Consider the following 22670-nt stretch of genomic DNA (forward strand, 5'->3'; position numbering starts at 1 on the left):
CTCCCTATAAACTTTTGCAGTAAAGAAACATCTTATTTTGCCACCAGGAGGAATGATTCAAGGGTTTGAAATACATTTTATTTTAGCTCCTTGACCTTTACTCCTGGAACGTTAGCTTTTTGGGGTTTTAAGAAATTAGCAGAGGAAGAGATTAAGTAAAATGTTGTCGTACTGCTGGAAAGAGGTATTAATAAGTGAAATAAAATTGGCCTGTGTTATTAAAAGGGTTAAATCAGATTAAAGGTTTATACAATTTCAAGGAAGAATCAAGTTCTTGGTCCCCTTTTCCTCCGAAACGTATGGCAAATGTTCTGACTCTTGCCTTATCAATGCAAAAAGATAAACAGTATCTAGCTCATTGCTCCTCTATTGACCCTTTAATTTTCTCTCTTGGGCATCAGAATGTATGTCACTATTTGGAAAAGTGTTAGTTTTGCTCATCTGAAAGGGCAGCTACGAATTTAGTTTTTTTCACTCCTCTGTTGTCCATGGTGTGGGTAAAGGACGTTTGTTTGACCAATAGCTGGATCCTTTTCTGTCGGAATTAGATTTACTGTTTCACATGGCGCTAGAGTTGGGAACATGCCTCTTGGGTGGTGGCTTGTGTCTTTGTTTGAGTAGTGGATCTGCGACAAAGGTGCAATGTTTAGATATAACCCCATGAAGGACGCACTAGGTTAGGAGAAAGAGGTAATGTTTAGATTCCTTATTCTTAATATAGCCTTATAGCCCGCCGTAGAGGGCTATACCGGCTATTAAAGGCCCTCTCCAGCGTTAAAGGCCAGAGCCAAAGGCTAGGGCCTTTAACAAGGGAGGGGGACTTTAATAGCTGGTATAGCCCAGCTACGAAGGGCTATAAGGCTATTAGAACATTCTGTCATTAAATAGCCGAATGTTCTAACAAAAAAGAACAAAGGCTTATGGGAGCGTGAGGGGATTGGAATCCGCTCAGGCTCCGTGAAGCCTTTGTTCACAGCCAGAGCTGTGAACAAAGAAACATTGGAATGTTGGAGCTCCAGGCTTATACCAGCCATTATAAGACCGGAGCACTCCATTGTTTTCAATGGAGCTCCCAACATTCCAATGTTCTACCCTTCATTATTCCAGCTGTTCTTTCTTGTCATTGTCCTTATGAACCCACCTTGTCATGTCTACAATCTCAGCCGCAGGCGAGCTGGCATAATCAGCATTACGGGTAAGTAATTTGAGTTTTCACTCAATCAGTGGAAACTGAAGTCCGAGGAAAAAACATAACATTTATGTAAATATGTTCACAGTGCTTAGAGTGATAAGAGATGATTCATGCCTTGCAAGGTTTACTGAGCCGGATTATATAAACTTCGTACTGATGGGCAAATTGAACAGTTTCTATGCACTATTTTTGCTTAGTGCTTAAAAGGCAAATGTTTTGATTCAGTCAATGTTACAAGAGCATTTTGCATTATGTCAAAAAGTAGAAATCAAATTGTATAAGCAATTGTAAAATAATATTACATATTTTGTTAAAAAACTATATCGTAATAAACATTTCAACATTATGAATACATTTTGCTAAAAAATTGAGTACATGTATTTCTCATTGCTTATGCTACAATCGAAAGTGGGGTCAACATTTTCTGTCCAAATCTGGTTTCATCGTCCACGTGTTAATGTGAAGTAAAGAGTGTTTTACATTCATTATGATGTACAGGACGCGTTCTGTTCCATTCCTTGCCCTGGGTCATACATCTTTGTAGTATCTTGACCCATGATGCAAGCACCAGAATGGGGCAAATTAGTTTTTTGCTCAATGTTTCCGCCAGTGCAAAGTATTCAATAATAATATTTTTACTAAATATCACGTTTTCCTGTTTCACAATAATCATGTCACTGCATGTGTTGCACACATTATAACATTTTTCAGATGTTTCGTTCCAAGGTCTCCTCCTTAAAATGTTTTGCAGCCTGACCTTGTCTGGCTCAGCATGCACCATTGCTTCAGCTGTCATTTGTTTTGAAAGTTGATTCACTGCCATGAGATTTCCAAATGCTACGTCAGTGCTAAGGTTTTCATTGTGCGTGGGAAAGTTTAATTCACTTCTCTTACGCAACCGGAAGCCGGCGCTACTCTGGGGCCAAAACGCTTCCCCCTTTCTATCTCCAAGGATTGAGAATAATCAGGCAGAATACGATCATGAAAAGTATTGTATTCTCACTGTCTTCAAAACTTTTCCTGCAAAAATGTTCAAAGCACATTGGGGCATAGTTGCATAAAATGTCGGTAGCGTGAAGTTACGCCAAATTTGGCAACGCCGCACTCCGACATTTTTAAAGCTCAGGAATGCGCCGTATTCACATGTATACGGCACACCTCTGTGTTTCCCCTAGCGCTAAAAAAGCCAACGTAGGCCCCCTGGAGCCATGTTAGAAGGGTGCCTTCCAACACGTCCCTTTGCCTCAAGCCACGTTAACTGGCTTAGCGCAACCTTGTAAATATGTGAAATGGCACTACGCTAGCGGAGCATCAGAAATAGAGGCTCTAGTGGCAAATGGGGCTTGTAAATGTGCCCCATTGTTTTATGTGCAGTATTCCGTAAATATCTCTGACATTAGGAAACTGCAGTAGTACAATTAACCCCTTCACAGCGGGGGTAATTCCCACGCTGTGCTGGGGGCGCGCACAGCGCCCCGGTGCTGATGACGAGCTCAGCTCGTCATCAGCCACGGTGCTCGTGTGCTGATGACGAGCTGAGCTTGTCACGGCCACACCCGTTTCAATAGAACGCTCAGCACAGCGGGGGAATTATCCCCGCTTGTGAGCGTTCTGAGTCGCGTGTGAGCGTTCTAACGGCCATGACGAGCTCAGCTCGTCATCAGCACACGAGCACCATAGCTGATGACGAGCTGAGCTCGTCATCAGCATGGGAGGGGTTAACAACAACGTAAACAAAGTAGCCTTAGACCACAATTATGATCTCCATTTTTTCGGCAACTAAACTGTGCACAAAGCAACTGATCCTATAGTAAGCAAGGTTAAAGCACATGAAGAGGGTTTTGACCTACATGTTAAGAAAAAGAAGAAAAATATACTATACGTATATTGTTACTTTCAATCCACTCCCAGGATCTTGAAGGGTTAGCAAGCAGGATCAAAACACGAAGGAAACAATTGGAAGCCTATCCCACCCCACGTGGACTCATCTCACTGTTGCTGCATTTAAAGGCAATTTGTCTTGATGCAAAACTCTTTCAATCATAAATACCAGTAAAGTAAAGCAGTGGCTGATGAATGCAATGATTGATACAGCAAGCAATGGCTGACCTCAATGCCCTTATCTGTGTAGAAAGGCAAGAGCTCTGAATCCGCTAATGCTGTCTGTGGCAGACCTGAAATCCCCTAGAGAACACAGACATTAAAGAAGGACAACAATGTTTCAGGTGGCTGGGAATTGTTGGATTACAGTGGCTGTATTACTCAGCATAGACAATCAGTATCCATTTTATGAGTAACACAAGACAGGTCTGGTGGCTTAGTGGACGAATGCATCCACTGTAGGGTCCTGTGTTCAACTTCATGGTCAGAGGTCCACTCAGCCTTTCATCCTTCTGAGGTCGATAAAATGAGTACCATTGAGTTGGGTAACAATAAACATCTGCTAATCAGCACTGAGATACCCTTGGGTGAACGTGCCCTTTACAAATACACATTATGTTATTCTCGTAATTACAAAGAGAAAACGAAACGCGAGCCTCTGGAACCATGTTGGAATGTCTGCCTTGCACCTACACATGGTAAAACATTGCTCAAGGAGTACGGTTCTCTGAACCTGGGCCATGGAGCCCTCTGAGATGGTGATGCAATCTGACCTGGCCTTCTGTGTGCTGAAACAAGAATCTACCTTGTGTAATGTGCATCATGCCAGGTCAGATTGCATCACTGGCTCAGCAAAGCTCCCTGGGGTCATGTCCAGCTGCAGCAAGGGCCACACATCCAGTTTTAAATTAGCACCTAACACAGTCTGCCAAATTGTTGTGACAAGTGCTGTAGCTCTAACAAACAATATAAGATACTATGGCCAGGAAAGACGCAGTAGAATAAATACAAAAATGTTCCAGACTCTGCTCAAAGCTAACAACAAGCATTGAAAATGCCAATAGGTATAGCCTTCCATGATGTGACAAAAATAAAGATAAAAAACATGCAGCCAATCAATTAATCAATCAAAAAGCATTTGTAAAGTGCACGGCTGCTTCGAACGAAGAATCCTGGTGGTCAAAGCGTAAAAGACTGCTTACCACGCACAGCCACCTAATGTATGAATCTGAGTCACAGCGAAGTTTTGAAGACCCTTTTATGGATGGCAGCTGACTGTTCCCTGTGGAGATCTAGTGGCAGGGTATTCCATAGCTTGGCCATAAGTACTGTAAAGGAGCTACCTCCACATTGGGCCTTAAAGAATTTAAGGATGTGCATCCTGTGGAGGTTATTAGACCTCGGCGCTCTCTGTCGTCTGTACAGACCCAATCTATTTCTTAGATGAAGGGCGCCTGTTGCAAAGTTATCCTGTGCCCTGGGCACCCCACAACTTTATGCTGACTGGTACTAGGGGTAACTGACTCTGATTGGCCCTGGGCTCTGCCTAAACAGGCCCTGGGCCAGTTCTATGCTGAAGGAGACACTTAGAATACAGTGAAAACACCTACATACACTAGGGTACACTATGGGTTAGGGTACCCCTGTGACTGGCATGACCTACGCTATAAGGCCCTGGTATATAATAGCAAAAAGATCTATTGATGGGCAGAATGCACAACAATGTCATACATTCACCCCATTACAGAGATCAGGGCCTAAATCCATCATTTTTTTGCTCACCCTGCAATTCCAGTTTGGACCCAGCCATATGCTAATCAGTCTTGACCCTGCGCCCAATGGGAACAGTCCAGCTCGAACTGCCAGGCCAAGTCCTCCCTGGACTGGAAACAAGCATCCTAGAACCGGTTTAGGAGTTTCACCCCTCTTCAGCCAGGATAGCTTGAGTCCAGTGGCATGGAGATCACAGGACTTACGTCTGAGCACACCCATCCCACTCGGGGTAACAAATGCAAAAAGAACTATTGATGGACAGAATGAAGACCAATGTCATACATTGACCCCAGTACAGAGATCTGGGCCTAAATCCATAGTTTTTTTGCTCACCATGCCTTTCCTATTTGGACCCAGGGATATGCAAATCAGTCTTGACCCTGCACCCAATGGGAACAGTCCAGCACGAACTGCCAGGCAAGGTCCTCCCTGGACTGGAAACAAGCATCCTAGGACCGGTTTGTTGGTTTTGCTTTGTTCGCCCTAAGTTGGCAGGGTATGCCCAGACGTGGGTCCCTAGCTCACTTTTCCACTGGATCAAGCTAGCCTGGCTGATGACAGATGATCAGCCAGAAACCGGTCCAGGATGCTTGTTTCTGGTCCAGGGAATACATGGCTTTGCAGTTCGGGCTCGACTGTTCCCATGAGGTACAGGGTCAGACTGATTTGCATATGGCCATGTCTGAACTGGAGTGGCGGAGTGAGCTAAAGAATGATGATAGATTAAACCCAGATCAGTTGACTGGGGGTGAGTGCTTGCAATATTCAACACTCCGTCCACCTCCCCTTTGGTTTTGCTTTGTTCGCCCAGACGTGGGTCCCTCGCTCACTTTGCTACTGTTTTCAGGCTCGCCTGGCTGATAACTGCTGATTAACCAGAAACCGGTGCCAGGATGCTTGTTTTCGTTCCAAGGAAAACATGGCTTGGCAGTTCGGGCTGGACTGTTCCCATGAGGCACAGGGTCAGACAGATTTGCATATGGCCATGTCTGAACTGGGATGCCGGAGTGAGCTAAAGAATAATGATGGATTAAACCTAGATCAGTTGACTGGGGGTGAGTGCCTGCAATGTTCGAACTCTGTCCATCATCCGCTTTGGTTTTGCTTTGTTCACCGTAAGTTGGCAAGTTATGCCCAGACGTGGGTCCCTTGCTCACTTTGCCACTGGATTTAAGCTAGCCTGGCTGATGATGGCTGATTAGCTAGAAATCGGTCCAGGATGCTTGTTTCCGGTCCAGGGAAGACATGGCTTGGCAATTCCGGCTGGACTGTTCGCATGAGGCACAGGGTCAGACTGATTTGCATATGGCCATGTCTGAACTGGGGTGGCGGATTGAGCTAAAGAATGATGATGGATTAAACCCAGATCTGTTGACTGGGGGTGAGTGCCTGCAATGTTCGACACTCTGTCCATCATCCTCTTTGGTTTTGCTTTGTTAGCCCTAAGTTGGCAGGGTATGCCCAGATGTGGGTCCCTTGCTCACTTTGCCACTGGATTCAGGCTAGACTGGCTGATGACGGCTGATTAGCCAGAAACCGGCCCCAGGATGCTTGTTTCCGGTCCAGGGCTGGACTGTTCCCTTGAGGCACAGGGTCAGACTGATTTGCATATGATACAAAGCAAGGAAGGGAGCGGAGGGGGTGTGTCCATATGGACAAAAGGGGTGGATTCAGTCTTCCCTAGAACAGTTAAAGAAACAAAGAGAACCCACCCACATGTATAGTAGGCAGAATAAACAGGTTTAGGAATGGCAAGTGTTTCCTACATTAGTGGGAAGCACTGAGTGTTTTTTTAAATACCTCTCAAACACCAAAAGGCCCTTGGTGTCATGCTTCATCATAGGGGTCTTCGCGTCCCTCTACGGAACGCGGCGTGCTATGATGTAAACGCTATGTGTGGTGTGTGAGGTTAGTGAGTGGTAGGGTCAGAAGTGAATGGTTGAAGTGAGTGTTAAAAAAATACCTGGCATATGAGGACTAAAATAATTGGAATACGTCTCTGTGCTGGTATTGTTAAAAAGGTGTGATTGGAGGTTGTAAGTGTATTTAATGTACACAACCTCCTGTGTGCGTCGACATGTTTCAAAGCGTAAAGCTTCTTCTTCAGGACGGGTGCACAGATCCCTAAATAACTCACAGGTGACAAATAGATTTTTGCTGTCTCAACACAGGTAATACAATGTGTGTGTAAAGCCTAATGTGCCTATTATCGTTGAAATGGCCTAGAAATAAGTGTTGCCTTCAGTCACAACCTAAAAAAGAGCAGAAGGGTGCAAATGAGGCATTAAAAGGAGAAAATTCGTAACCTGCAAAGGTGAAGGATCACACAGTGGTGAAAGTTGATCTTATCAGTACCTGTGAGGTGCTCTGAAAAAAAACACATACATGACAAACCCAACACATAACATAAAACACACTCTCTATGTAAAATAGCTGTAGTCATCCCCTCTTTTCTAATAGTAATACGTAGTACATTGTGAGAAAAATACCTCGTTTTTGGAGAGAAAAGCATAGTTTAAAGAAGTCACATTGCATCATGAGCCTTACAAGGGCGTAGTTTGCTTAATAGCACTCTGAGGGGGTAAGAGTGGAAAAAGAGAGGCGAAGCCATCAGTATTTTCCAATGGTACTCGCATCATCGTGGCGGTCCGATATCATGACTTTGGCTATGCCGTACTTACAAGGTGAGGAGGAAATTCCTGCCTGACTAACGCTCCCCTCGTGGCTCCGTGATGTAAAGGAAGCCGCGAGGGAGTGCCTTGTATCCTGTTGTTAATTGAATAATAGAGGGTTTCCCGACTCTTAGTAGTTAAGTGCTGATCCGAGTGTCTGCATCAAAACGTGTGCTGGTCAAAGAGCCCCCTTGCTGCTAGTGCGTACCGGGCCGAAGAATAGCTCATCGCGCCTGCGCAGTGTCAATACGGAGCATCTGGATAAAGACTAGATCGGATTATTTTCATTCCATGCGGTGCGCATTAGTTGTGCAGGTGAAAGGATATTGATTTACACAGTACTCCTTCGTTGAGAGTTGAAAAAGGGCAGTATAATGTGTAGAAAAATAATAATAAATAAACGTACATCACTACTACATTTTAGTTGAAAAAACACGGGGATGACTAAATTGCAAGTGGTACTCATGATAAAAATAAAAAAGATCGACGTGTCAACAAAGCTGCACTATCAAAATCTCAGTTCCCATGTTTAGATTGTCGGGTTCAAGGGTCAGAGCGTGGTGGGTCTGACTGATTAACAATTACAAAGTGGAGCCGTCTTCTTGATTAGTTTTTAAAGGTTTTCAGTTTCATAGTTTTGGACTATTTTGAAAATAAGAGAGAAGATCAGCCAAGTCAGGACAAGTTTCGGGAGTATATAGAGTTTTGTAAAAAGAGACAAATTCGTTTAGTATATCTTTATCTTTAAACAAAGATACACCTGCAGGGCCTTGAATAGAGTACATTTTTGTCTTTTCCTTCCATATTTTGAGATAATTGGCCAATAGTTTCCCCATTTTATTCTGACTACCATAATAACGAGAATTACATTTTAATAAAGAATTCGAGGCAGCTGTCGTGGTGAATTTATTAAAAGTAAACTTAGCGTCAGTAAGTTCTTGAAGAGAGGATTCAGTGCCTGAGTTAAAGTAAGTGTATTCGAGTTTTTTAAATTTTACTTAAAAGTTGAGTTGATTGGGTCATTAGTTGTTTTTTCTTTTGGGAAACAAAATCAATGATAAAGCCTCTAGCAGCTGCTTTAAAGGAATCCCACACCATCACAAAGGGAGAAACTGGAGTGCAAAAAATTTGCAGCAAAAACATTAAATTTAGAGCAAAAAACAGGGTTAAGGAGTAAGGAATTATTAAATCTCCAATGCCCAGGATGAGGGGAAAAGGGAATGAGGTCAATATCGACAAAAACAGGTGCGTGATCTGAAATTAAAATGGATCCGATGTCCGAATGAAGGGCAAGTTGAGCTAAGGATTTACTAAGGAAAGGGTAGTCAATGCTTGACTGGGAGTGGTGAGATGGGGGAGTAGAAAGTATATTCTCTGAGGTCGGGATTGCAGAGTATCCAAATATAAACTAAGGCATTATTATGGATAGAAGCAGTAAACTGGGAACGCATTTTGGAAGAGGTAAATTTGACTTTAGAATTTCTGCCTAGTATAGGATCAAAAACTTGACTGCAGTCACCACCAAAAATAACATATTTCTCATCAAGTGTAACCAACTTATCTAAGATAGCAGGCCAAAACAATTTGTCAACACCAGGAGGAGCATAAACATTGAAAATAACTACAGGTATTTTTATCTATATGCATTTTAACAAGAACCCAACGCCCCTCAATATCACATTCCTGAGAAACAATAGAAACATTTAACTTTTTGTGGCATAATATAACAGCCCCATTTTTCTTACCCATAGCAGGGGAAAGGAAAACATGACCCACCCAACAACGTCTTCCGAAAAGACCGCACCAACCAAACAGGAGGAGGCATCGCCATCATCCACAGGAACACCATCAAAATCACGACCAGCTTCGACGATAATCTTGCAACCGCCGAACATCTCCACTTCCAGATCCACACCAACCCTAGGACCACACTTAGAGGCACCCTCATCTACAGGCCTCCAGGAACCCGCACTCAATTCAGCGATGACATCACTGACTTTGTCAGCCCACATGCCCTCGCCTCCGAGAACTACATTCTATTAGGAGACCTCAACTTCCACCTTGAAAACAAACACGACAGCAACACCAACTCCCTTCTGGACAACCTGGCCAATCTCGGACTCAAACAACTTGTTGACACCCCCACCCATGTAGCCAGGCACACGCTCGACCCTATCTTCACCTCCAGCAATCACATTTCCTTCTACCGTACCTCTGCTCTCCATTGGACGGACCACAGCTGTGTTCACTTCAGCTACAAAACCACCTTGACCCACAACCGCCCACAACCTATTCCTCAGAGAAACTGGAGCAAAATCACCTCCGACCAACTCCTCACATCACTCAACCAAAACCCTCCCACCCTCTCATTGGACCCAAACCAAGCGGCCACCAAACTCAAGCAATGGATCACCCACAGCGCTGACGAATTAGCACCCCTGAAAAAGCACCAGATCAATTCAGGCAGCAAAAAGGCTCCCTGGTTCAATGATGACCTTAAAAAATCCAAGAAGCTATGCCGCACCCTAGAGAAAACATGGAGAAAAAACCCAACCACCGTCAACATGGCCTGATTCGATCCACCAAGAAATCAGCATTCAAGGATTGTCTCGACAACAACGCCCACAACAGCAAGGAACTTTTCAACTTCGTCAAAGAATTCACCAACCCCGCCGCAGCATCTAACGACATCACTCCCTCCCAAGACCTCTGCGATGCGTTATCCTCCTTCTTCTACAACAAAATTGCCGACATTCACAACAGCTTCGAGAACACTCCCTGCGAACAACCCTCCCCACCCCCCTCAGATCCTACACCGCCAACTAACAACCTCAGCGCCTGGAACCCAATCACCACCGAAGACACCATCCGCCTAATGAACTCAATCCACTCTGGCTCGCCAACCGACCCCTGCCCCCACCACATCTTCAACAAAGCTGACTCCATCATCGCACCCCATCGCCGTGATGTCATCAACTGCTCGTTCAACTCTGCCACCTTCCCAGAAAGCTGGAAACACGCCAAACTCAGCGCCCTCTTGAAGAAACCCACAGCAGACCCCTCTGAACTTAAAAACTGCCGACCCATATCCCTCCTCCCCTTCCCCGCCAAAGTCATTGAGAAAGCCGTCAACAGCCAGCTCGCCGCCTTCCTTGAATCCAACAACTCCCTCGATTCCTCTCAGTCCGGATTTCGAGCCAAACACAGCACCGAAACCGCCCTCATTGCAGCGACAGACGACATCCGAACACTACTGGATAACGGAGAAACAGCGGCCCTCATTCTACTCGACCTCTCCGCCGCTTTTGACACAGTCTGCCACAGCACCCTTATACAACGCCTCAGCAACATCGGCATACAAGGAAAAGCCTTGGACTGGATCATCTCATTCGTCGCTGGGAGAACTCAAAGAGTCCGACTTCCCCCATTCAACTCAGAGGCCACTGAAGTCATCTGTGGAGTACCACAAGGATCATCACTCAGTCCCACCCTCTTCAACGTTTACATGAGTCCACTCGCCTCCATCGCGCGTCAACACAACCTTAACATCATCTCTTACGCCGACGACACCCAGTTAATCCTTTCCCTCACCAAAGACCCTAACACCGCCAAAACCAATCTTCACGAAGGCATGAAAGAAGTAGCCGAATGGATGAAACATAGCCGCCTAAAACTCAACTCAGACAAAACGGAGGTGCTCAACCTAGGATCTTCCCCCTCTGTCTGGGACGACTCTTGGTGGCCTTCCGCTCTGGGCACAGCACCCACACCCACAGACCACGCACGCAACCTGTGCATCATCCTAGACTCCTCTCTCTCGATGTCCAGACAAGTCAATGCAGTCTCATCCTCCGGCTTCAACGTACTTCGTATTCTCAAAAAGATCTTCCGCGAGTCGACTGGATTATGGTAACACACTATACGCCGGAATCACAGCAAAATTACAGAAAAAACTCCAACGCATCCAAAACGCATCAGCGAGACTCATATTGGACATCCCTCGCCAAGATCACATCACCGGACACCTAAAAGACCTCCACTGGCTTCCCGTCAACAAGAGAATTACATTCCGTCTTCTCACCCACGCACACAAGGCCCTCTACAAACTAGGACCCGAATGCCTCAACACTCGACTGTCCTTCTACACACCCACCCGCCAACTAAGATCGTCCAATCAAGCCCTCGCCGCAGTCCCGCGCATCCGAAAATCCACCATGGGTGGCAGATCCTTCTCCTTCCTGGCGGCCAAGACCTGAAACTCACTCCCCACTCATCTCCGCCTTACTCAAAACCACATCTCCTTCAGAAAAGAACTTAAAACCTGGCTATTCGACAAAAATTGAACCCCCCTTCCACACGCGCCTTGAGACCCTCTGGGTGAGTAGTGCGCTATATAAATCCATGAACTTGAATTTGAACTTAAGGCCTCAGCTTCTGAAAGGTGAGATTCTTGGAGAAGGGCTACATCTGTTTTGAGCCTAGCAAGATGCGTTAAAACTTGTTGTCTTTTATTAGGGTTATTTAAACCGTTTACGTTCCAAGTGACAACCCGGAATTTAAACTAAGAAGGTAATGATAAGAAAAAGTAGTGCAGGTAGAAAGAAAAGAAACTGAAAAGAAATAGGGATGAGAAAGGTAAAAGTACCTATGCAAAGAAAGGGATGAAATGCAGAGAATAAGATAAGATCAAGAGAAGACAAGCAAAGATCATACCAACAAATACAGAACGAAGAACGGGGGTGACGACACCAGAAGACGACGTCATCAGCAACGAAACAAACTCCACGAACCGCCGAAAGACCAGCAGGTAACAAAATGTGTGGAGAACACCAGGATGGAAAAGGGGAAGCGCATATCAGTAAAGAAAAATGAGAAAAAACAAAGGATCAGTAGAGAAACAAAACAAAATGAAGCAGAACAATATCAGATAATACAAAGAATATTAAAAGGTGACAAGATGGAAACAACAAGAGATGGAAGGATGAACAAAAGGTCAAATTAGGCACTTAAACAGCTCTTGCAGTGTCCGTGACGTCAGCTCCCTGTTGACGAAGAAATTCTTGTAGAGCAAGTGGATCTTCAAATGTCGTGGTTTTGTCCTTGTAGGTCACCTTGAAGAGGCATGGGTGAAGTAAACCAAACCTGGCATTCAGAGCCCGTAGCTGAGGTTGCATATCCAGAAACTGCTGTTGCTTTAGCCACATCTTGGGAAAGGTATAGGCGATGACCTTCCCAAACAATCTGCTTCTTGGACTTGGCGGCTGAAAGTACCTGGAGAAGGTCAGTATATTGCAGGAACAGCATGATGACGCCGCAAGGTTTGGCAGAAACCTTTGGACCCAGCCTATGCGCTCGTTGAATGTTGAAGGTAGATGAAGGAGGAAGGTCCAAAATTTTAGGCATAAAGGATTGAAAGAAAGTAGTGGGATTGGATCCCTCAATATGTTCAGGTAGTCCATAAATTCTGAGATTATTTCTGCGTTTCGGTTTTCCAAATCCTCCGTCTGTCTCCTCAGAAGTGATATGTCCTTTTCTAGAACGGAGATCCGAGAGCATGAAGACTGAAGGGATTCCGTTGACTGCTCTACCAGAAGAACACAAGATTCCAAAGAGGACCACTTATCATAAAGAAGTTGTAAAGTCTTTGTGGTTTCAGCCATGAAGGGTTTCAATGCACGAATTTCTTCAAGGATAAGATCCACTGAAGAGAAAGACCCCGGGGGAGGGGGGTCCTTCTTTAGGCATTTTGTCGACGCAGATTGTGGAAGCTTGCTTGAAGAAATCGTTTTTGGAATTGCCCCAGGAGTCAAGTCAGATTTTTGAGAAGCATGTTCCTCCATGTCTGGAAGCGCAGAATCGGAGTCTGAGGAAGTGCGTGGTTTGACAGAAGTTGAAAGCTTAAGGTTACACAATTTTCCCATAGAGAAAGTGTACCACCAATGACAAAGCTACAGATCTTCCAGGAAGTTCCGAAAAGAAGCGACCAGATATACACTGAGGAAGTCCAAAAATAATTGTAGATGTAGAAATGTGGCCAAAATTCCAAAATTGAGTCAGACCATCAATCAAACGTTGTAAATAGTAATTTCCTCACAAGCGACAAAATGGCGGGCAGTAGAAAATATGAAGCGAAGAAAAAAGTACCATGCTGAATGGAAATTCACCACGCAGGGACCTTGTCATGATAGAAGAAGCAGGCAGAAGGCATGGCATTAGGTAAAAAGCAGAAATGAAGACATTGCGCTATGTAAATCAGCCTCAGCGCAAATTGAGGAGAGCCTTCGACACTGTCTCCCATGACATTCTACTCCAACGTCTGGTTGAGGCAGGGGTGGATAAGCTGGCCCTTGAATGGTTCAGATCTTTTCTATCTGATCGCTCCTTCAGGGTCATCACTCCCCCCTTTGAATCCAAACCTCATGCGATTGCCCAGGGCGTCCCCCAGGGATCGGCCTTAAGCCCCACTCTTTTTAATCTTTATGTCCAGCCACTGGCTGATGTCGCCATGCGTGGGAACCTCTCCATCGTGTCCTACGCAGACGACACGCAGCTTGCGGTTGCGATTAGTGGGGCTTCCGATCTCGAGGCAGCCAAGTTCCGTGAGGGACTCATATCTGTGGCCCACTGGATGAATGATAATTTCCTACAATTGAATGCTAAAAAAACCGAGGTGCTCATTGTGGGGAAACAAATTCATCTGTGGGGTGACAGCTGGTGGCCACGCGAGCTGGGTCCTACCCCTGTCACTGAAGTCAAAAACCTCGGGGTATGGTTTGACTCCCAACTGAGCTTTTCCACTCACACTAAAAAGACCGCGGCATCTTGCTTTGGAATCTTGCGTCAGCTTCGGTCCACCTTCAAATACTTTGACGCTCCTACACGTCAACTTATTGTGCAAGCTTTGATTCTGTCTAAATTAGACTATGCCAGCTCTCTTTTTCTTGGAGTCAATCAGGCTGAGCTCTCCCGTCTCCAACGCGTCCAGAACGCTGCCGCCAGGGCTCTGATTGGTTTGCCTAAATTTTGTTCAGCTAGGAGAACCATTTTTAATCTCCATTGGCTCCCGGTGGCACAGAGAATAAAGTTTAAATCTTTGATTTTGACATTCAAAATCCTTAAGCTTTCCTCTCCTCAGATTCTGCAGCAACTCATTTTTCCTTATGTTCCAGCTCGTTCTCTGCGGTCTTCTGTTCTCCACCTTGCCACTGTTCCCCGTTTCAAGAGATCCAGGATTGGCGGCCGCTCCTTCCGAGTCCTTGCCGCCAAACTGTGGAATTCCTTGCCCGTCCACATCTGTGCCATCGATGAGCTCCTGGCTTTTAGGAAGGCGGTTAAAACTTTTCTTTTCCCCTTAGCCCCTTAGTTCTTGTTGCTGTCGTGTTGTGTTTCCCACCTCCTGTCCGGTTTTGTTCTGCACTAGCGCCAGGACGCCCCTTTGCTGGGGCAGCTGTGCGCTCAATAAATCAGGATAACATAACATAACATAACAAAACAAAAAACTAAATGGCGGCCGCACTGAAAACGGCCCGTTTTGTGGTAAAACTCACTGCATTTCCGCGATTCAATTAAGGCAAAGAGCAGCTCACCTCATAGTCCCCCAAGTGGTGTTGGGCTCGAAAACAGGCTGTCACTGTTGCAAACGGGTGAAAAATGCTGGTTTCGGCGTTCGGAAAACGGAGATCCGACGCTAAGCCGCCATCTTGTGCGGCGCTCAAGCCACGCCCCCCAACCTTCTCCTTCTTTGAAACATGCATATTTGAATGCAGTGTGCAACATTTACCAGCATAGTTGTCCACAAAAGTACAATTTCTCTGAACAGTAGGAGGCGTCTTAGATACACTGAACACGTAGCAGCCATTCAACAAGAAAGAACACAATAGACTGCTCTGAAAATAAAGCTCATTTTCTGTATTTCTACATTTTAGAGCAAAAATTAACCCTAACATTAGTGTTTCTGCCTTCTTGTAAAACGTGCAGTTTTCTCTAGGAGAAATAAACAGTTTTTAGTCACTTGCTCAAATGAAAAAGCTCCATTTCATGAATTTAATTTCAGTCTTTCATTAGTATAATACAAACATAATAATTTAAAACGATTATTCTATGTAATTAATATCACTTAGTTATATTGATAATCAGTACACATTATTTTTCATACTTTTGGTCATGGTACAGAAATCGTTCATGGCCTACTTAAGCACAGTGTCATTTTCCTGCATCTTTTCTTGTTTCTTTTCCCAACCCATATGTCAATCATTTTTTAATTAATCTCAATTTTTTTTAATGATTTTCACACCCTGGAAGGTTTAATCCAAGCAGGTTTTATTTACGGAAAACCCAGCTCCATCACCACCAAGTCTTAACAACGACTTGCCTTAGAGAAAGCACTGGACTTTGGAACAGTATAATTTACTATTCCAACTCCAGTCTGTGCAAAAGTAGGGAAAGTGTTGAACGTTAAAGTCTAAGAGCGCTTTATCTAAGGTATGTCATTGTAACAACAAGCGTGGTTAAGACGCGTTGTCCGGCCATCATTGTAATTGCTGTTTACCCGTCCAATCAGGGTTTGTTTCTGGAGGATGACCAGGGGGTTTGCAGGAGTGTGTTGATAATATGGCAAAGCTTATGGATTAGGACAGGCAGAGTAACCATAAAAGTAACTACCCTACTGCTGCATGTCCGCTCTCTCCTGTTCTCATTGGTAGGGAGATTCAACAGCAAAACACTGGAGGGGGGGGGGGGGGTAATACAGAATTAATCTGCGGCAAACAGGTTTCTTAAAACCCTGTGGACAAATCCCTGATGAAGATATTTGGAGTAGCCGAGACACCTACCCTAATGATCGCTTTTGAAAAAGCCACCTTGCCTCAGGGGACTGTATCTACATAAAATCAAGGAGGACTGGTAGACTGTGCAAGAATTCCTCATCTGAGGAGAAATGAGTTCCAGGTGGAAGTCAATCAGCAAATCGGACACAGAGGGAAGAGGAGACCTCAAACCCAATGCTGTTCCAGCGGAAACAGTGTTTAGCTCATACTTGCCATTATTCGGTGCTTGGGGCACATGATCGATCTTTTACCCCTTCTTCTGGACTCTTCATAAGACTGTTTCCAGGGTTGAACTTCCCTATCAGCACCATTCAGAACTGTTTAGTGTGTGGTCTAGAGGCGCGTAACCAAATCAGATTCTATTTATTGTTGCTTTTGAACATTTCTGGTGTTATATTAAACCCAAGGAGAACAACGAGAGAGAGAGAGGGAAAGTAGCTAAGGAGCACTCTTGGTCCCCCCAAATTGCATAATCATAACAACTAAAGAGTGTGCCTTATTAGAGAGAAGGGCATGTATGCAGAATCCAACTAGGTTCTTTAAAAAGCCCTCACTCACCAACCTAGTTGGTGACATGCTTCATCATTGGCCCCACCAGGAAAGGCCGAATGCCACCCTGGTGTGCTGCAATGCCAGAATTACTGCGGAACTGGTTTCATGTGATTTGTGATAAGTGCTAGTGGATTAAAAATGTCTAGATTGTGTCAAAAAAGGAAATTTTTATTAGATGACCAATCCGACATTCAACAATTTATTCAGTCATATATCCTATATTCGTTGTTATCTGCTATATCCACTGGTGTGTGGTCAACATGTTTCTGCCTATGTGTGGTAATTAATCAGGCATTCATCAGGACCGAAGAAAAGTGAAACTCTGTGATATGGGCACGCAAAGGCCCACCCTAACCCGAGGCTAGGTTGGTGAGTGAGGTCTTTTTAAACAACCTAGGGGCATATTATCAAGGGGGTTTATCTCCACTTTTTTGGCTTTAAAAGCCAAGAAAGCGGAGATAAAATTATCTCCCTATTACCAAGCTGTCGCTAACACCAGTTAGCGACAGCTAGTAGGAGATAGCGACCATCTTGGGCCCCACTTTGCATGTCAGTGATATTTATCACTAATGAGATGCAAAGTGGGCGTGCCAAGATGTTAGAGACTGAAAACAGTCGCTAACATCGCTATCTCCTATTACCAACTTTTGGAGATATTCGCGCTAAGCGGGAATATCTCCAAAAGCTAACACCTGCCCTGAGCAGTTCTTAGCCATGTTATCCAATGGGAGGTGGATAACATGGCTAAGAGCATTTGCTCGATAATGCATGAATATCGCTGACTTTTCAGCGATATTCATGCATTTCGGCCGTTTTTTATCGCATTTGCGATAAACCTTGTTAATAGCAAGGTTTATCTGCGATAAAAATCGCCGATGTGCGGCGATAATTTTTGTCTCTAAACAAGTTAGAGACAAAAATTATCGCTAGTTGTTGGTAATATGCCCCCTAGTTGGATTCTGCATACATGCTCTTCTCTCTAACAAGGCACACTCTTTCGTTGTTATGGTTATATTAAACCCATCTGTAGCCAAACAGAACAAGGTGATAAAATCAATCCAATGGTTAGTTATTGTCCCTGCTTTTTCTTGATCATTTTTCTGAAGTTTGGTGGGCGTGGGACGGCTTGCAGTTCAACAATTTACTTTAACATAATTAGCTTGGATATTATGGGGCTTATTTACAAGCCCCTGTGCCACCCATGTGTCACTTTTCCCATTTTAAAAATAACGCAAAAGAGGCCCAAGGGCCCCTGTATTTGTACTTTTTTTACATTTTTGTTTGCGCTGTGTTCAGGCACCTACAACCTTACAAGCACTTCCCGGGCTGTTTTTGAAAAGCTGTTTCATGTCTATTAGTCACTCATGAGTCTTTGTTGATAGCTCCTGAATTATATATCTGTCTCTTCAGCAGCTCCAATGCAAGGATGCTCGAATCACTGCTCCCAATAACAATTTGCAGTTTGGGTTCACCTCCTCTTTTACTATGAAGGCCAGGGTTGATGCCAGTTGTTACAATCTGGCGCCCTCTTGTGGTCAGGATGGGGACAACTGTCTCCAGGGGCCTTAGAGTATCACTGGCCTTGTGTTGCAGTGAGCTTTGTTTGCTACCCCCGAGAGCATACATCAGTAGATTTTCAGAGAGCTGCTTGTAATATTACCGAACAACTTTGAATTAGGACCATAGTGGTAGTAGTTGCTATATCTAGCTGCTCCTAGCTGTTGCGCCTGCTGAAAGACTAGAAATGTATAACAGGTCCCTATTAAGCAGAAAGTATAAGTAGCGGGACCGTGATTGGTTGGGAGATGTGCAGGTACCTCTCAGTTATATGTTATGTTCTTGGGGTTGGTGCTGGTAACACTTTTGAAGCTCTTGGCTCTCTGCAATACTTTTGAAAGAAAGGCCACGAATCCTCTAGATGTGGCGTGTCAGCTTTTCTGTTGTGTATGGCTCACAGGCCTTGTCTAGGTGCTCGGCCATGTGCTTTTTCAGAGGATATTGCACAAGGCATAGGCAGGATTTTCAGCTTATGCATCATGTTTGGTTTCTGCAGAAACAAAATCCCAAAATGCACTCCAAATGTTCTTGCTTAGGTTATTAATACCGAGTGGAAAATACCTGTACCAGGGAATTCTAGACTCTTCTTTAGAGATGTTTAACCCCACAACATTGATTATTGTGTTATTGCAGCCAGTGATCATGACACTACAACAACTTCAGTTTTGAAGGGTGAATAACAAAGAAGTATTGTCTCAGCATCCTTTCCTCTTTCATTTATGCAAATGTGGCACCTATATTTTGCAGGCGGCAACAAGAATAGTAGTAACATTACTTTTCTTAGAACAAATTGTGTTACATTTCTGACAATCTCTAAATGACCACAAAGGCTCCTCTCCTAATTAATGCAGAAGAGAAGCAGCCTCGCTCCAGAGATAACTCTGCACCTGGTATTTTAAGCACTGAGAAGTCTTTGTTCTTCACTCTGTTTTCTGGCAGCTCTCAGGTGCACTGCAGCTGCTACAGGGCTCGCGCCTGCATCCTTTGGCTGACTTGATATCTCTGTGGCCTTAAAAGGCAGCATCGGTATTCATCTGCAATAACAGTGTCTTGCCTGTCTTGAACTCTCTCTGCAGGTCTGGAACAGAAATGTTTGTCGCGACCAGCTCCTTGGACAAGTGGTGCTGCCTGCATCGCCCAGCGACCCCAGAGAACTGCAGACCATTCCGCTCCAGGGCAGAGCCGGCCAAGAAGCCGCTGAGATGCCAGGGCGAATCAAGCTCAAGATGGTCTCCAGCGATGACCTGCAAGAGATGTGAATATCAAACACCCTGCGGATTCAGAGAAGGGGGTGGGAGGGGGGAGAGGAGTCTCTCAGCATGGGGGCTGCCCTCTACTACCCATCTGGATGTGGTGTAACGGTCAGAGCTGCTGGCTTTGGATTTGGGGAACCAGGTACGAGTCATGGCGTCTGGGCAAATCAATTACCCGTTCCTGTGCCTACATGCAATGAAAGTGTCCTTGTGTAATGTAACTGGTGCTCATGTAAAGTGCTCCAATACCTTTGGGTCGAGTTTGTGCTGTATAAAACTGCAACAACAAAAAAATCCCTGGGTGAAGGCTGCTGGTTATCAATGGACATTATGTTTAAGATATATATGTCAAAACAGAGGCATAACGAAACTTGAGGGGGCCCCCCTTGCCCGCCGTACTCCCCGGACCCTGTCAGGAGCTCTCAGGCCTACCCGTGCACAGTGCTGGAGGGGGGCCTCCCCCATGGGACTCACCCCCCCAACACCCTTGCACGCGGGCACTGCTGGGGCTATTGTTGCACCACTGTGTCAGACACCTTTATTTCAAAAGTCCAGACCGAAGGATTCATGCAGTGAAACAGCAGCAAACATGGCGATATAGCAATACGGTAATGTCTAAGTATGTCATTGGTACTGTAGAGGTGCCCTACTAAAATGCTGATGCTATACATTTTATATCAGACAGTGAAATATAGATGCAGGCCACATCAGATCCCTTCCAGAATCAGGACTCAGTGCATTATGTTAGTCATATGATGTCTTAAGGCATTAACGGCCCAGGATTTGTATGATTTATTGAATACTAATTTACATATGTGACGGGGCGTGGCCTGCTGCGCAGCGGAATAGCCGCTCTTTGAGTGCGCTCCGCCGGCCTAGATTAAATCCTAAATTAATCCTGCACTTTGGGAGGACGCTGTACCGCCCAGACCCACTTCATGCAAAGCTGGAAGTGTGGGGTCTCTGAGGGGGGTGATTCGAGGATCCGCCTGCGCTCCTGAGCCGAGATAAGTGTGCAGAAGTGTGGGCACCAGAAAACCCAGAGACTTCGAGCTGAGCTGCCGGCAGGGAGCGCTGTAAATTGAGCCCTGCTGTGGGGAGTTCTGCGTGAACGCTGCAGGAGATGCCTGAAGCCCGCAATACCCATTAGTAGTAATGGGGTAACCCAGTAACCCTCAGAACCTGAGTGTGGAAGTTAAACAACAACAGTGGTTCTGTCGGGAATCACAAATAATTTGAAAAACCTGCAATTAATACTTGTCGAGAAAACTATCTCGTGAAGGATATAAAAAGACACACACTACGGAATATGCATTTAAAGGTAAATCTTTAGTATAAACCTTGTTGTGAATCAATCCGCAAATTTTAAATAGCTGTCCAAAACAAGGAGACACATAGACTATGTAAAAATTTAGTGATCAGGTTGTGACTGGTGACATAGTGCTGTACAAAGCTAAAACAAATTACACATATTCATACATATAGACAAAACATTAGGTCATGGATGTCCCCTTTTAAATACAATTGTCACAACTGGATGAAATATTCCCTTGTTTTTGTTGAGACTTTGTGTGGATGGATACACGTAAAGAACATCGGCGTTTCTACCCTATATCTTAGTGCAGACTGGTGTGCATCTGTGTCGGCTGTTCATCAGGACTCAAGTGGGGGGTAGGACAGCCTGAATGAACGGAAAAGCATTTTGACTTTCTTCTGTGGGTCCTTTATGGAGGGAGAATGTCAGCCGACAAACTCGATAGTCATTCTTGTAGTTGTAAAATCTTGTTTGCTTATTTAATCGATCTTCTACACCAGCTGGTGGATTAATCAGTGTTGGTGCCGCCACAGCGATCCCTTGTGAAGAGAGAAGCGAGGATGTCAGCGTCCATCTTCACGTGACACTGAAGCCCGCAATAAGGCGCCTCGCGTGTGAAGAGCTGCTCAAGACCCGCACTCCACCGGGCGGAGGTGGGCACCGAGTGAAGGTTGCATACCTGATGACCTCCGTACGTGAGCACCGGGGAGACGTGAAAATCGAGACCGCTGATGGTGGACAAATACATGCTGGCCGACAGTACCCGAAATTGAAGAGCGGAGCTTTGGGGGCTGAGCTGCGGAGGCTGGAAGAAGCATACATCCCCCCGAATTGTGAGTACCGGGTATACGTGAGGTCCGGAGACTGGAGACACCCTGCAGGTGGGCCTAGGGCCGCCATTTTGTGGCGCACGTCAATATTGCTCATGGACATTGCTTCACCTGCGGGACTGCCGTGCCCAATGCTTGGACTGTTTTGGGAGTGGAGCGCTTAAAGTGGGAATTGGTCGACTCTGGGTGCACTGAGGGCTCTGTGGGGCAGCCCCTTGATGGAAGACTGGCACACTGTGACCAAGTGCAACGTCGTGGAATCGCCTTTTGCCGCTGGCGCCGCCGATACCCTTTCTGTTAAGGTGTGGATGACTGGTCACTTGCCCGCTGTGGAGCTAGGACAAAGCTATTCACAGGGTGGATTGAGACTGGCCACATTTTTTTTATCATACCCTGTAGAGATGCACTATGTACTGACTGGTCCGTGGTGGATGGTGGACCCAGATGTGCTGCTGCCGTTGCTGAGGCCGGAGGGTGGACCGGCTTTATTCTTCACCGCTAGTATCACTGTGGAGCCCAGACTGTGCACATGTGAAGTTGCCGCACAGTGATCTCAGGTACAGGAGGCAGATCCAGGCATGGTCGGGTCATTTGTTGCACACACTGCGGGCACGACGGAGAAGCCACGCGTGGCGGCGAAGCTACGTTGGAGAACCATTGTGTGTCGGTGACAAAAGTGGAAGTGGCACCGTGATACCCCCCGGAATTACCAGGACAGCCTTGACTTGAGTCTCCCTATTGCATATCCGGCACCTTTGTAAACATGGGCAAGCAGGACGCTAAACAACCGAAGCTGCCTTTTGAAAATAAGCGCTCCACC

At 45.4% G+C, this 22670-nt stretch overlaps 1 protein-coding gene across 1 annotated transcript in view; it reads left to right on the plus strand.

Moving 5' to 3' along the window:
- The window catches only part of CAPN6 (calpain 6), a 521958-nt gene extending 501809 nt beyond the window's left edge, over positions 1 to 20149 (plus strand). Inside the window, exon 13 of the mRNA XM_086918437.1 lies at positions 19529 to 20149. Coding sequence (XP_086774563.1) covers positions 19529 to 19711 — 183 coding nt within the window. The 3' untranslated portion in view covers positions 19712 to 20149. The remainder of the gene's footprint in view (positions 1 to 19528) is intronic.
- Positions 20150 to 22670: the final 2521 nt, after the last annotated feature.

Source organism: Lissotriton vulgaris, chromosome 4_1, assembly GCF_964263255.1.
Source record: "Lissotriton vulgaris chromosome 4_1, aLisVul1.2, whole genome shotgun sequence".
In the NCBI taxonomy this organism is placed as follows: Eukaryota; Metazoa; Chordata; class Amphibia; order Caudata; family Salamandridae; genus Lissotriton; species Lissotriton vulgaris.